The following is a 16,135-nucleotide window of genomic DNA, read 5'->3' as shown; positions in this document are numbered from 1 at the left end:
TGTCACTTTCATATTTGTAGGGGCATTTCTGTGTGCAAATTGGCTGCCTTGTTTCCTACGTTACGACAGTGACTAAATGTCAAAAGTATTTCATTGTTAGTAAAGCTCTGAGCAAACAACAAATAAATCTGGAAAACTAGCAGTATTTGAGCTCAATTTATGCTGGATGGTTGATCTGCTTGTTGGCCAGTTTATGTTAAGTATTATTTTGGAACTGTATATGTAACCCTTTGTAAATCTCCCATTTCCTTGAATTGCTGGTACAGTGGACAGTAAAGAAGGTTCTGTAAAAGTACAGCAAGATCTTGATCAGCTAAGCCAGTGGGTCGAGGAGTGGCAGATGGAGTTTAATTTGGATAAATGCACGGTGTTGCATTTTGATAAGTAAAACCAGGAAAGGACTTACACTGTTAATGGTAAGGCCCCTTGGGAGTTATGTCGAACAGAGAGACCCTAGGGTTCAGGTATAGAGTTCCTTCAAAGTGGCATCATAGGTAGACAGGATGGTGAAGAAGGCATTTCGCACATTTGCCTTCAGAGCACTGAGTGCAGGATTTGGGACATTAGAGCTGTACAAGATATTAATAAGGTTACTAATGGACTGGAGGGATTGAGTTATAAGGACAAGCTGGGTAGGTTGGGACTTTTTTCCCTGGAGTGTCGAAGGCTGAGTTGACCTTACAGAGGTGTTTAAAATCATGAGGGGCATTAATGAGGTGAAAAGCCAAAATCTTTTTTTCCCCAGAGTGGAGGAGTTCAATACTAGAGAACATAGGTTTATGGTGAAAGGGGAAAGATTTAAAAATAGACTTTTTTATGCAGAAGGTGGTACATATATGGAATGAGATGTCAGAGGAAGTGATAGAAGCGGGTACAATTAAAACATTTAAAATACATTTGGACGGGTACATGAATAAGAAAGGTTCGGAGGGATATGGGCCAAATGCAGATAAATGGGACTAGTTCAGATTAGGACACCTAGTCAGCATGGACATGTTGAACCAAATGATTTGTTTCCATGCTGTTTGATTCTATGACTCTTACAAATGTATCAATGAAAGATATGAGTCTATTAGGGGAGTGACTCCAGTTATTCATAACAACGAACAATGAATTGATAGTCAAGTCTGTGTAATATACACAACTTTTGAAATCATAGAATTCAGGAGAAAACTGAAAGTCACAGCACCTTCGTGAAATTACAGTAGTTAATTTAGTGCTTGTAAAAATGGTGGCAATTTAAAAATAAAAATTATTAGATCTAACTGGAAAGAAAATGACAACAAAAAGAATTTGTGATTTCTTAAGCTGAAATTAAAAAGGCTTACATAAAGATCATCAGTTGGAATCCATCTATCATAAGCTTGATTACATCAAGATTTCACTGCTCATTGCCAAATTGGGGAATCCCGACAGTGTGGAACCAGGCCATTCAATCTATCAAGTCTACATCCCAACCTATTTCTGTAATCCTGCATTTCCCATTTCACCTAACCTGCACATCCTCAGACACAATGTGCAATTTAGCATGGCCAATCCACCCAACCTGCACATCTTTGGACTGTGGGAGAAGACCGGAGCACCCAAAGGAAGCCCGCAAAGACACAGAGAGAATGTACCAACTCCACACAGACAGTTGCCTGAGGGTGAAATCAAACCTGGGTTCCTGCTACTGTGAGGCAGCAATGCTAGCCATTGAGCCACCGTGTTACCCAATAAGGAATTCCAGAATTGTGCACGGGTTTTGGCTGGTCTGCACCTTTCCATTTATAAAGACGATCAGACTTTAACATCATTTTGTTTTATTTATGTCAAAAAAACTCTATAAAAATCCAAAAGGGAGAACGTTCTTCAAAGGTAAACTATAAACAGTGCCCCACTGCTATCACAGCAGCATATGAAGACAATGGCCAGTGAAAACCTGCCAGAAGTGGTTGTCCATATTAATTAAAAAGTTTAAAGGCTATAAAGCTCCAGATTGTTTTGGTTAGTAGGGGAACCATCCAACATTCCTCAGAATTCCGTGTTTCATTGAACTGTTTGTTTTTGGTGACTCATTTAACTCTATAGTGTTCAGAAAGTTGTACTGAAAGGTAGGTTAAGCAAAATGTTCCTAGCTCAATAATTTACACTGGAAATACTCCTCAACCAAAAACAAAACCTAGCCTGCAAAAGTCAATGATGGAGAAGCAGTGTGAAAAATACTGAGTCAAACATATACATGGAGATTTGATAAATTAGATAATCAGGTGATTGATTAATTGAAATTAATTTAGTCTCAAGAGCATGTAAGTAAATTAAGAGAAGAACCAGCCAAAGACTGTAACAGCATTTGATAGAATTTGTCCAATCCGTAGTAATGCCAACTGACCTACAATCTACTAACTTCAGTTTGGATTAATAATCTACATAGTAAATTTATCAACTAGAAAGAGGGTGAAAAGTAAGTAGACTTAAATGATTTCAGAATGTGAGTGTTTTTTGTTTGTACAAAAAAGACAATGCTGTTCTAATTTGAGATCAATTAACCTGGTAATAAGTTGAGACCTGACTGGACCAGCAGGAATGTTTTTATGTTCCAGGTACAACCAGTCCCAACATTTCAACAGTTTCTATTATTGCCTAGTTAAAGCTTTCAGTGTTAGTATAAGGTAAACATGCCTCATTGGTTGAACTCTCTGCAGGTTATTAAATATTAGCAATGATATCTGAATGGAACAAGTGATTTTATAGACCAAACTATCTATCCAGTGTCGTCTTACAGGATAAGACAGCAGGTTACAAATGTATCACTTTCTGTTGAATACGATAAATGGGATGCAGAAATTCCATTTAAGGTGAAAGAAATCTTGAGACTAACAGGTAATACCTGACAATTAATAGGAAGTTATTAAGTTAACAACCTGGACTGAAAACATGACAAAGTGGACAGAGACAGAGAATAGGACCTAAGTGATAGTCTCAGAACATAAGGCTAAAATGGCAACTATACTGTGTTACTGAATTAGATGAGATCCATTGTAAATTGAGAAATTTTATGCTTCAATGTTTAATTTTGGTTCCTGAGAGTCTAACTATGTTGGAAAGGTGAACCTCACAGAGCATAACATTTACTGGAATGTAGGAAGCTGCACAGCTTTGGTTTCCCACTGTAACTAAATGTCACTATGTCTAGGTGAGCCAATGAAGTGCTCTTTTGCCTGGAGTAAGGGCTCATGTGGGGTTTTGTGTTGCACTGAACATTTTGAAAGATTTTCAACAAATGCGATATATTCAGAATAATCTTTAATCTCATCAGAAGCAATTGAATGTTTTCATTTTTATTTCCAACTGAGGTCCTGTTGGAGTATGTAAAGCTACAAATGACTTCTAGTTTTTGAAATGTAAACTAGTTGGACAGGTTTTCAATGTGAGGTTAGGAACCCAATAGCCAAATGAGTATAGGGTCCTGACCCTTTCAACTCTTATTAAATATACGTGGCTTACTTGGAGTGGGCTTGCTACTCAGTCAGAGGCACCATGCCCATCTGGCAAGAGTGCCAAAAGGAGGTGTCAACCATATTAGAAGCTGTCACTAATCTGCCAATTACAGCAAGAAGCTTCTTTAGGTACAATGGGGTAGAAAGTAATCGTGAGTAAGAAGGGCAGGAGCAGCTCTCTTGCCGGCATTAGTTGGCCATATTGAGTAGACTTAAAAGATAGTGGGAGAAATCTTTATAGGGATATGAATAATATGGGGTCTGAAATGTGGCAGAATCATACAAGAAGTTGAATGAGGCCTCTCAACATTGGGAGCAGCTCCCTGTGTATTTTAACTAAGCTCCATGTGTCAAGGTGAGGTTCTTGCTGGGCATTAGTGACTTGTCAATTAAAGGTTATTACTTGTCAATGGTCTTATTAATAGCACATCTGACTTTTTTAATATGCAGCTTTTTGTCCTACCACCTGCTACAAGTGAACTAGACAATGAGAAACCTCGACATTTGTTTCAAAGGCCATCCATATTGAACACCAGGCACAAGCACTTTGGGCCATGCTCCAGCTACAAACACCCAAGTTGACAGACATTGGCACCTGCCATATTATAGCCTCTAAGAGCCTTCATAGCACATCCCCGATCCACTTACAGTAAGATCCTGTACTGCAATGCCTGGGTCGCAATGGCAACAACAGGGTAATGCAGCTGTAAGGAGATTTTGCACTCAGACACATGCGGCCAGCTCTTAGACTGGAATAAGCTGCATCCCCATGCTACTGTTCTGTTATCTTAACATTCTCTCACTTTGAGCCTACATGGATGCTCACATAGAATCCCTATAGTGTGGAAGCAGGCCAATCAACCCATTGAGTCCACAATGCCCCTCCAAACAGCATTCCACCCAGACCCACCCCCTGCCCTATTCCTGCCTAATCCACCTAGCCTCCATGCCCATGGATTTAGCATGGCCAATCCACATAGCCTACATATCTTTGGACTGTGGGAGGAAACCAGAGCATCCAGAAGAGACCCACACAAACACAGGGAGAATGTACAAACTCCACACACAGTCACCCGAGGGTGGAATCAAAGCCAGGTCCCTGGCGCTGTGAGACAGTGGTGTGAACCACTGAGACATTGTGCTGCCTTCAGCTAGAGATTCTAGGCTCATAGTATTGCTATATTGCCTTGGCATTGAGCACACACACAAGGCTAGGAGGTTTGTCATGACTATCAGCAGTCCTCAATAAAGTCAATGAAGATAGCCTTCAGTGAGGAAGACCTGGCACAGTAATTCAAGGGCAGCGTCTGATACCAGTCCCGAGGATTGGAGATAGTTAGTCAGCGTCAGGGCAGTCAGAGTCAGAGTTCTCTCTGTAAAACAGTGAAGCTGAAGGTTGGTAGTCCATCACCTATCTTTCTGCACTATTTTGGGTTGTTTTCCTCTCTTGCAATTAAAGAAGGACAGGTATTAAGGGAGATATAAGTGGGTGGCACAGCTTGTTATTTTTGGTATAGGTGGGGAGATGCCCCATGCAAGTTAGTAGGCAGTACAGAGGGCATGGAGGGGGTTGGTGGTGTCGGGGGCCATGGTGGGTGATGGTGAGTGAGAGATGTTGGAGGCAACATTACGAGTGGTAGAGCATGAATCTTGGTGGGAGGTGGTATTATGTTCTCTACTGCTAATTCTAGGACGGCACACATTCTGCCTCTACACCACCTCATGCACCAAGATCTCCAAGTCCCTCTCTGCAGAGTGGGACACTAACTGTTCCTACTCTACCATTTTGAGGGCTAATATCGGGAGCCGTGCAGGGCAGTTTCAGTGTAGCAGAGCTTGCCCGGGTATACAATGGCCTTTTAAAATGGCACCAGCACCAGGTAATGCTGGTCCATTCCATGATAACCTGGCAATGGCAAGTTGAACTGGGTACAGCAAGTGGTAGAATGAGGCTAGATTGGGCAAGAGGAGCAGAGTAGGGTAGTTCATGAGGTGAGTTTGATATGGTGTGGCAAGAAAACCCACTAGACCTCATGGAGAAACTATCCGTGAAACCCAATAAAACTGACACTTGGTTGAGAATGTAGTGCTAGGAAAGCACAGTACGTCAGGCAGCATCCAAGGAATAGGAGAACTGATGTTTCAGGCATAAGCCCTTCATCAGGACTTTCTCAAAACTGACACTTAGCCAAATAAAGGTGAAATTCAGCCCTACCAGGAAGTATTGGTGTTCTGACGTAACATCCAACACCAGTACCTGACCCTGTGATCTTTTTTGAAAACCTGGCCACACATCTTCATATGATAATAAATTATATTGCCCTGCTGTGTGTAGTGTGCAAATAAATCAGACTTTTAAAAAAGCACCATTTCATCTTAAGAATTTGCTTTGCTATTAGTCTGAAGAACCAGTTGGAACGTTGTGCAGGTTCAATAGCAATTAAGAAACATTGCCTCGCACTTGATGATCAGTTAACTAAGCATTCATTTTTAACTTCCTGTCTTCCTGTCAAGACCACATCAAAAGCAGCAACATCAGGAACTTCAGCATTGTTTGTGCAACAACAGCAAACTACATTATAATTTAGTTCAAGGAAAATACTAAACAAACTGAATGCTGTTTCAGAACACTATAGGCAACTTTCTAAAAATAATGAACTGAAATGATGAAGAAAAAGAACATCATACAATATTAAAAAACTAGACCTTGTCAGAAAATATTTTCTCTATTATTCCAGTCAGGAGTAGGTTTTCAATCTGCCATTCCCACTTGTATGTTGACAGTCAATGATGCAAGGTTCATTCTCTGAGCTAAATCTAAATAATAGGTATATCTGCATAATCAAATTACAATGGAAAAAAAATCTAAAAATACATTGATAACAATACTTGCATAATCTGCCTCAGAAGGTAAATGATTATCTTTTCAGCAGTACAAGGAGTTCAATATTTAGAGAAGGGAATGATGATTCTCAGTGAGATAGATTTCAGGCAGTTCATTTTTACAGTTTCCAGCTTCTACTTTATTACCACGCATCCCAAAGTTAAGAACACCACTGCACAAGATGTTGTAAACTCTCGGGGAGAAAGGAAGAGACTGTTACGTTGGGTCGGTTAGATGAAGTAAGGAAGAGAATCTTGTGATGTATAGTCCAGTTTGGCCAATTGGTATGTACAGTGCCTTAAATATTTTGTAATTCTATGCTGATAAAGAAGAATATCAATATTTAACATACAAGTTTGCAACTGAACTGGGCAAAGGGCAGATTTTACAAACATAGCCTCATGATATACAGATTCTTTGAATGAACACATGTAGCAGAATGCAAAGTACAGACGATATTGTGCTTGTCAGTGCCTGAGCATCAGTAAAACAGTTGTGTAGATGCAGTGGATGCTATGGACAGGCAAAATTTATGTTACGAGTATATATTCCTTAAATCTACCCTGTAACAACATTTTCAATTCCCATTTCTTCTGAGAGGTAATAACTGACGTTTGACCATGACACAGACTTTCTCCATTGAATTAAAAATTGGAAGAATTCTGGAACAATCATAAATTCTGTCCTCAAATGTGATGTTTTGTAGGGCGAGAGTTGAATAGCGGTGCTTTGTGCATGACTGATTGGTGGGAACAGCTATCCATTAAATGATAAGTTGTCTTCAATTAAATCAGATTTGGGAATCTTGGCTGCATGGAACCAAGAATGTGCAAAACAGATCAGATCGGAACAGTGTGCCCTGTTGGAGAACTGAGCTCCCTTTTTTGATATGTCTCAGGGAATCTTAAGGGGATGTATAAGGTGCTCTTAGGTCAAAGTGCCCTTTTGGATAGTTAAGAGACAACAAGAATGTGCATAGCTCATTGAAAATGATTAAACTGTCAAATAGTCAAGAGATTTACCACAATCTGAGGAATTCTATTACTGAATTCCTGCTGCACAACTGATTTCTCAAGGATTTATTATTAGAGTGGGGTTCCTTTTATTCTGTTTGATTGACATCTGAAAGTGATTTTAGACTTTTTGATGTGAAACTGTCAATTTTGATGCCTCTTGCGCTAGAATGAAATGTTCATAATTAGATTAGATCACTTACAGCATGGAAACAGGCCCTTCGGCCCAACATGTCCACACCGACCCTCCAAAGAGCAACCCACCAGACCCATTCCCCTACATTTACCCCTTCACCTAACACTATGGGCAATTTAGCATGGCCAATTCACCTAACCTGCACATGTTTGGACTGTGGGAGGAAACCAGAGCACCCGGAGGAAACCCACACAGACGTGGGGAGAATGTGCAAACTCCACACAGACCGTTGCCTGAGGCAGGAATTGAACCCGGGGGTCTGGTACTGTGAGGCAGCAGTGCTAACCACTGTGCCACTGTGCTGCCCATTTACTTCCACAAGACTTTATTGAATGAAGAAATTGAAATGCAGTAAGTCTTTTTTTTGTGAATGAGAGTGTTATTCCTAATAGTGGTAAGTACAGTACATGCTTGGATTTTAATTTAATAGTACTTAATTATTTTTCCTCTATGCATGGATGCTGAACTCTGTCTATGATGGATACTAGGTGAGTTGGCATAGCATGTGAAACGTCAAAGAGCGGTGGGTTGGTGGCATAGAATGGTATACATTAGTCATTGAGTGATACAGGACAGGGGATTAGCTACAGGGGCAATAGTTAACATGGGGCTTTAAAGGGCCAGAGTGGTGTGTAAAGGAGCATAGGTTTGCATAGGGGACATGAGAGACTACGTGGATGGATAGGAGTGGCACAGAGGATATGAGGTAGCATGGGCTGCCATACATGGAGTGTAGGATGTGTGTGGGGATGGAGGATATAAGTGAGTAAGAGCTGAAGGGATGTTTTTTCTTTAATCTGCAGTACAGAGCATGCCCAACCTACATCTACTCCTGTTCTGGGGTTACCTAGCCTGCCTCCAAGGAATGCCACCAGCCTGAAATGAAAACCCAACCCTCCAGGCCAGTTTCTCCCAGGTCGTGTTTGCAGAGCTGGCAGTTTCCCGTCTCTATGTTCACAACCCGGGGATGAAAATCAAGGCCTTACGCAACCTATACTTCCTGTAGGCTTCAATGTTATTGGTGGGGAATTGGACATTTGGTGCCTTCACCAACCAACATCACACTGAGTAACTCCTCATTTGGTAGAGCACAAACTTATGCAAAGTGAAGTTCCAATTACTCACAACCACTTAGTTTCAGTGCTACCTCAGAAGACACTAGTTATGTGTGAATCTTTCCACTTCCCATATGAATCATTCAAGCAGTAAAGTTTATCAGTGCACACTGTGCTTCAAAAATTGGAAACACATTTACAATTACTTTTGCCACATTGAGTTATGATGTAAAGCTTCCCCCTTATACTCCATTCTAAATGAGAGCAACTCCAAATACATATGAATATGCAAATCGGGAGCAGGACTAGGCCATTTAGCACTCCAAGTCGAGAGTGTGGTACTGGAAAGGCACAGCAGGTCAGGTAGCATCCGAGGAGGAGGAGAATCGACGTTTCGGGCATAAGCCCTTCATCAGGAAACATTCTGATAAGGGCTTATGCCCGAAATGTCGATTCTCCTGCTCCTCAGATGCTGCCTGACCTGCTGTGCTTTCCCAGCACCACACACGACTCTGATCTCCAGCATCTGCAGTCCTCACTTTCTCCATTTAGCACTCCAAGCCTGCTCCACCATTCAATAAGATCTTGGTTGTTCTTCTTGTGTTCTGAATTCCATAGTCACATGTGCCACTGAAAACCTTTGATTTTCCAGCTGAACATAGAATTTAACCAAACAGATTTCCAAAGTTGCACAATTTCACAGCCCTCCTAAAAAATGCCCCCTGGTTCAGGATTCACCCACAAGATGAGACATCCTCTCTAAGTCCATCTTGTCAAGTCCATGCAGGATCTTATAAAATATCAATCAAATCAGCCTTCAGTCTTCTAAACTCATGTAAAAACAAACTCAGTCTGTCTAGTCTTTCCTCATAAAACAACCCCCTCTTTCCACATATCAATCTAGTAAACTTCCTCTGAACCACCTCTAATGCATTTCCATCCTTCCTTAGATAAGGAGACCAGAACTGTGCACAGAGACATTGTCTCACCAATAACCCATATAAGTCAAGCATAACCTTCTTACTTCTATTTTCAGATTGTTTTCAGATTTCATCAACAATGCAATTCACTTCCAGTTTGTAATGGATTCCCAAAAGGACGACATGTCTTACCATGAGTCTTCTCTGTAAAAAGGACCTTTGACTCAGTCGTAAAGTTTTGACCAGTGAGAATCATCCGTTGTCCACCTGTAACGAAACAATTGTCCGTGCTCTGTTTTTCCACCATTGGCAATTCATGTGCAGATCTCTGAGCTGGAGCAATGAAACAAAGTGAACTCATTACAGAAAGACACTAATAATCATTCGAGAACAAAAAACTGAGTCTTACAGCAGCTATTTTTGTTCTTTGTACATAGCTTTCATTTAAATATCAAAGACCTTCAATCATTGTGTCTGTCTGAGTTGATAAATATCCCTTTATGTGTCAATGTTATACCTGACTGTGCAAATATATTCGGCTTACCCAGTTTCATAATGATGTACGTTTTTCAGCCTGAGGACCAGGCTCACCATACAAGTGTAGTATTAATAGCACTAGTGCCCTCAAAGGTTGAAAAGGGTTTCCAAAAAATTGTGTTAATACAATTTGTTTGCTACTTCTATGTCAGAAGCAAAGAAGTACATTTATATAGTACTTTTTATATCCTCATAAAAACACAAAATGCTTCACAGCTCATGAGGTAATATTGTAACATGCTCACTTTTAATACAAGAAATGCAGATTGGATGGTTGGCCATCTTACATAAACAAAGTTTGCAAATCCTGTACATTTGTTTCTTGCTTGCAAGCATGATACTTCAGACGTGACACTTCAGGTCATACTGTCACCTTTAGTTGAAATATTTCAAAGACAAAAGATGCAATTCCTAGAATAATATTTCATCAATCTGTTAAAAACTTTAAATACACCTTTTTCAAATAGTTTTCACGCTGAGGCTGATGTGTGCATGGAATGAGCTGCCAGCGGAAGTGGTGGAGGCTGGTATGTTACAACATTTAAAAGGTATCTGGATGGGTACACAAATTGGAAGGGTTTAGAGAGATATAGGCCAAATGCTGGCAAATGGGACTAGATTAATTTAGGATATCTGGTAGGCATGGACGAGTTGGACTGAAGGGTCTGTTTCCATGCTGTACGACACTATGACTCTATAACTGATACTGGTTACAATTAGATAAGTAATCTACAATTCACAAATATTTAAATTTTAACTTAGTAAAGCAAAACGTATGATTCAACACTTGTTTCTCTGTGCTTAGATGCACAATAAAAAACCAGCATAGGTTGTGATTAAATTGTCTTTACACTTCAGTCAAGCTGAGGGACAAGGAACAGGTTCATCTTAACAATCAAAGTGGAGTTGTACAAATATTCAATTGTTTTGGTAATCCATGTGGCCCTTCAGTCTTTTTTCTCTTTTAATCAATAAATTTCCAAGAGCCTGTGTGCAATTTCACTTGATGAAGGATTCCATTAACAAATTCTGATCATCTTGTGCTACTTTCATTCTAATACAGCTCCTCACTTGCCAGTGCTAATGTACTTTCTGAATTCCACTCTACTCACTTAACATAATACATCATAGCAAACATGTTTGCTTAACAAACAAAAATATCCAAATCAACTGAGTGAAGGATTTACTTTGGATGAAAAGTACAAACAAAAAATTCAAACAGAAGACAGTTGACAGCTCTCTCTCAGGTGATTTTAGCACAAGACCTTTTCTATCAAAGACAGAGTTAGGAAAATTAAATTGAACATTCACTGCTCATGTTACAGCTGAAATTAGGCAGGGCCTGTTCTATACTCTCCTGCAGGCTTTTCAATATTGTATTAGGCAGCTGCACAAGATTGTCTGGAGTTGAAATGAAACTGGGAGATTCATGCGGCTTGCACTACAGGATGGACCTCCTGTAAAACATCAGCATGAAAGGCAGTTCTGGGTTAGAAATTCCATGAAAGAGAAAGGTAAAGAGAGTGCAGGAGATAAGAATTACATTAGATTGGCTTTTGTTTTATTAATTCATGTAATGTAGACATCACTGGCTTTTTAAAAAATCCATTCAAGGGATGAGGGCATTGCTGACAAGGCCATCATTTGTTGTCCGAGCCTAATTGCCCAGACGGTAGTTAGGAGTTAACCACATTACTGTGGTTCTGGAGACACATGTTGGCCAGACAAGGCAAGGATGGCAGCTTCCTTCCCTAAAGGACATTACTGAACCAGAAGGGATTTTCTCGACAATCGACAGTGGTTTCGATAGAACGTTAATTCCAGATTTTTCAAAATTGAATTTAAATGCTGCCATGTCAGGATACAAACCTGGGTCCCCAGAACATTACCATGTCTCTGGAGTAATAATCTAATGATAATACCACTAGGATATTGACTCCTCAAAGGATTCTGGGAGAATTCAATGTCTATTAAATGGCAATGTAATAAATATCCTTGAAGTATGTTTTTGGTTAAAAAAAGAGAAATGAATAAAAGCTAACACAGGCCTGGATGTATGCCATGATGGAGATCCTCTCTGACTTTGACAAGAGGCCAGATGTGTGTGAAAATAAGAAGTCCCATCCCACTAAACATGACATTTTCAGAGGTGAAAATGGGAATGGTTTGTGTATCATGGGTGTGCATTTAACTGGGACAGATGCCATAAAAATCAACAGTTAAACCACTCCTTTACAATTTGGTAAACTTGGCATCTGAAACACCAGATGCGCAGATTGAACCTCATCAGAGTAGGTCTAAACCTTACATCGAAATTCAAGATACCATTTTGGAAAGATAAGGCATCACTCTGGATATGGTCCTCAGACACTCTTTTGGAGAGGTAAAGAGCCTTTGGAATTAAGAGAAGTCACGAATGTGTGTGAAAAGGGCATATGTGTAGTAAGTCTGACAGACATTCAAACTGTCAGGGATCTGTCAAAATCAACCATCACAAAACTTAAAAAAGCAACTGTCAAGAGGACCTGTCAACAGAGCCAACAGAATCTGTTAGGAATGTCAAGAGCAACTGTCAAAGTGAACACAATCTGTCAAGGCATTGAAAAGTTCTGCAATATAAATCTTTGCAAAAATTGTCTGATGTATTTTTAAAAAGTCACTGCTTGCTATTTAACTCTGGTTACTTACAAAAGCATGAGGGCTACCATTACCAAGGTTAGTATGACTGATTTCACAACTATTCATTATCAAAGTAGGATGCCTGCTACTTTGCACATTGCCTGACAGCTACAGGTGGTTAGAAACTTTTTGAAGTAGAACTATGAATCCTAATGGTTGTTATTACACAGAGTTATGCACTTGAAGGAGATATGTGTTGTACTTGAAGGAATGTCAATTTAGCAACTGAGGTTTTGAAAATGAGACGTGCTTTTCAATATAAAAATTGAGGTAATTAACACAGACTGTTTCAAGAGTACCCTAGATAAACATATGAGAGACAACAGGTTGGTGTACTGTCAGGGTTAGATGCTGGGAGAAGCCTAATGTCGAATATAAAATCTGGCAGAGATCAGATGGACTGAATGGCCTGTTTTTCTGCTGTAGCCTTTATGTGTAATAAGATTAGTGTTTCACAATTTCAGGACCTCAGCTAGCTGCCATAATTGCATTTATTGTAAAAAAGCCATTTCTTTTTCTTAACAAATCAAGATGCATCTTTCAGATTTGATATTTGATGTGACCCATTTGCTACTGTATAATCTGTTTTTTTTTCAACATTGGTGGTGTCTGGCACTTTAGATTTAAAGTATTTTTCTATTTTAATGGAACCATATAAGTTGTGGTTGACAGTGTGTGCCTACACCTATATTTTACAATATTAAATGCTTGGAGGCCTTTCGACAAATGGGCATCATTACATAAACTTTCGACAAATATCAGTTCTCATTTTGTTCTATTGTACTCAGTATCGTGGCTGAGTTAGACCTTGAGAACAAGTGTGTGCATGCGTGTGTGTATTCTAAAGAACATACTGGTTCATGTAAATGATACATTATAAGAACAGTTGGGTTTGTTAGAAATCAGTAAAACATAGGCTATTATCGTCACGTCATAATCTCATAAGCCTCTGTGTAATGAATGGATTTAACTGTTAAAGAAAACTTACAGCATTCAATGGGATTTGAAGCAACCTGTAGTGACACTGTCCTGCCACTGACTTGAGGAATGTGTACTCGAAATACAAGCCTCACTCTGGTGTTCTTCCTGCCAATGTCCGTCTCCCCTTTCCTCAGCTCGATGTCAGCATTTCGCAGCTTCAGTATCCCAGCACAGTCAATCCTATTAAAATAAAGCACATTGAGCTACATAACATAAAAATATAATTATTTTATTTGTCATAATAACTTTACTTTTCTGCAAGCTAGCAATTCACAGCACATCAGAGTTTGTGAACAGATTGATTGATTGGTAATCAGTTGACTAGATACTGGTCTGCATTTCACCTCTCCAAAAATAAACCATTTTGATGTTGCTCATTCATAACTAACAACAGGAATATGATGTTTCAACAAGTATTTAATGGTCTGCAGTATCAATTAAGTCACACCTTTTTTTTCAGCAGAAACACCTAACTTGAGTCAGACAAGTGTATAAGATTGACAAAGTTCTGATGTACTATTACTGGTTTTGCAAATTGGTCGACACTCAAAAGACAATTTTCATGTTAACTCTTTCCAATGAAAGAGACTATGCAGATGAATTGATCTGTGTTCAGAAGAGAAATTGAAATGTAAGTTACAGCCCTTTGTTAAATGGGAAGGGCACAAGTTCCTAGCACTTCTCAAGTACACTCTGGCAAACACTATTCGGTTGTCAAATGTCTCATAGGAAAATTCCTCAATTGGAGCTCAGTGGGGGCAGGCTACTTAAAGGACACCTTGCCCTTAGCTTTGATCCTCTGCCCCCATCTCTCACAACCACAATCCCAATCCCACCCTCACTCACCTTTGGCCTAGGGTCACTCAACAATCCTGGGGATATCTGGTGGGTAGCAGCTACGACTGCTCTCATTGGCGCTGACGAGGGTGGGGATCTGCTAACCTCTAACTGGCCATCAGCTCTCAGTGGGTGGGACTTTGGTTGCCAGAGTCCAGGCAAGACCCAACAGCAGCCAATTGAGTGCCTGAAAGGAAGGGTCTGAGGAAAGGTCACTCTACCCGAAACGTTAACTCTGATTTTTTTCTCCACAGATGCTGCGAGGCCGGCTGGGCCTTGCTAACAATTTCTATTTTTGTTTCTGATTTACAGCATCCACAGTTCTTTCGGTCTTTACTTTAAGATGTATTTAATGTAGTTTGGTTTCCCCTGTGGAACTGGTGTGGGTTCTCTTCCAGTGGGCAATACCTTAATCAGATCAATTAAATACTGCCCCATAAATCTGTTGGATTGTTGTAAAAACCCAACTAGTTCATCAATATTCTGTCAAGAAAATCTGTCATCTTTATCCAGTATGGTCTCATTTACCCTCAGAAGAGCCATTGAGTCCTTGACTAGTGTTGGGCAATAAATACCATTCTTGATATTGAAACCCACATCACAAGAATGAAAAGCAGGCTGAATCAACATAAACTAGATGATTCATATTTGAACAGTTGAAAACATTATGGCAAAGGATTCAGCAAAAAAGATTAACAACTGTTCTGAATTTCAAAAGTTATTTAGTGCATAATAGCATCACTAGACAGTTGTACCAACCACACACTGAATTGGCACCAGGCCAGACCTGTTCAGGCAGCTAAACTGCTTCTTGCAACAAGATCTGGATCTTCTGTAGGTTTCTCTTCTCCTCATGAAACGAAACAACAAACTGCACTTGAAAGCAATCCACAATTGATGAGTTTCAGAATTCTTGTGGCACTGGAAATTTCACAGTACTTCAAAATTCTTTGCATCTACTTAGAAAGCCAGAGATTCTGCTTTGAATTCAAACTGGTCCCAAGTGAGCCACTTTTTTTTAAACTTGAAAATAAGAATTGAGTAAATTAATATTTAAAATGCTTAGCTAAATGGAGTACAAACTTAAAATTGTTTTGACAGGACATGTCTCAACTCTTTCTATCCAGAAAAAAATCTTAACCAGCAAAGTGGAACTATTACTACCTAACCATTCTGCTAATTGCTGTGGCTGGTCATTCAAAAGGTTTTCAGCGCCATTTCATGGAATTATTTCTAATCAGAGGAAATGATCATTCTATCTCCTCTGATCATTGACTGATCAATATAATGGAAAAAAAAATCACTTCCGGGAATGATTGACTCAATTAAAAGTTTGCCAAAATGTCAAGAGGATGTTAAAATAAATTAATGTCAAAATAAGCAGATTAACTAAATTCACAGCAAACCTTATTTTTTTGTGATTCATTTTGGTGGGAAAGCATTCCTTTTCAATTATACTTATACACACTGATAGCTCTGCAATTAATTATTTAGTCCCATGGCTCACAAATGGCAAACAATAGTGTCTCACAATGCTTTTCACTCTCTCTCTGC

At 39.6% G+C, this 16,135-nt stretch overlaps 1 protein-coding gene across 2 annotated transcripts in view; it reads right to left on the bottom strand.

The window, feature by feature from the left end:
• nfatc2a (nuclear factor of activated T cells 2a) overlaps positions 1-16,135 on the bottom strand; it is a 141,282-nt gene that overhangs the window by 80,839 nt on the left and 44,308 nt on the right. For both annotated transcript variants that reach the window (XM_043710246.1, XM_043710247.1), the window contains exons 5-6: positions 13,752-13,924; positions 9,740-9,880 (exon numbers count right to left, since the gene is read on the bottom strand). In XM_043710246.1, coding sequence (XP_043566181.1) covers positions 9,740-9,880; positions 13,752-13,924 — 314 coding nt within the window. The remainder of the gene's footprint in view (positions 1-9,739; positions 9,881-13,751; positions 13,925-16,135) is intronic.

This window comes from Chiloscyllium plagiosum, chromosome 20 (assembly GCF_004010195.1).
Source record: "Chiloscyllium plagiosum isolate BGI_BamShark_2017 chromosome 20, ASM401019v2, whole genome shotgun sequence".
In the NCBI taxonomy this organism is placed as follows: Eukaryota; Metazoa; Chordata; class Chondrichthyes; order Orectolobiformes; family Hemiscylliidae; genus Chiloscyllium; species Chiloscyllium plagiosum.
This window is presented reverse-complemented; position numbering and strand designations above follow the sequence as displayed.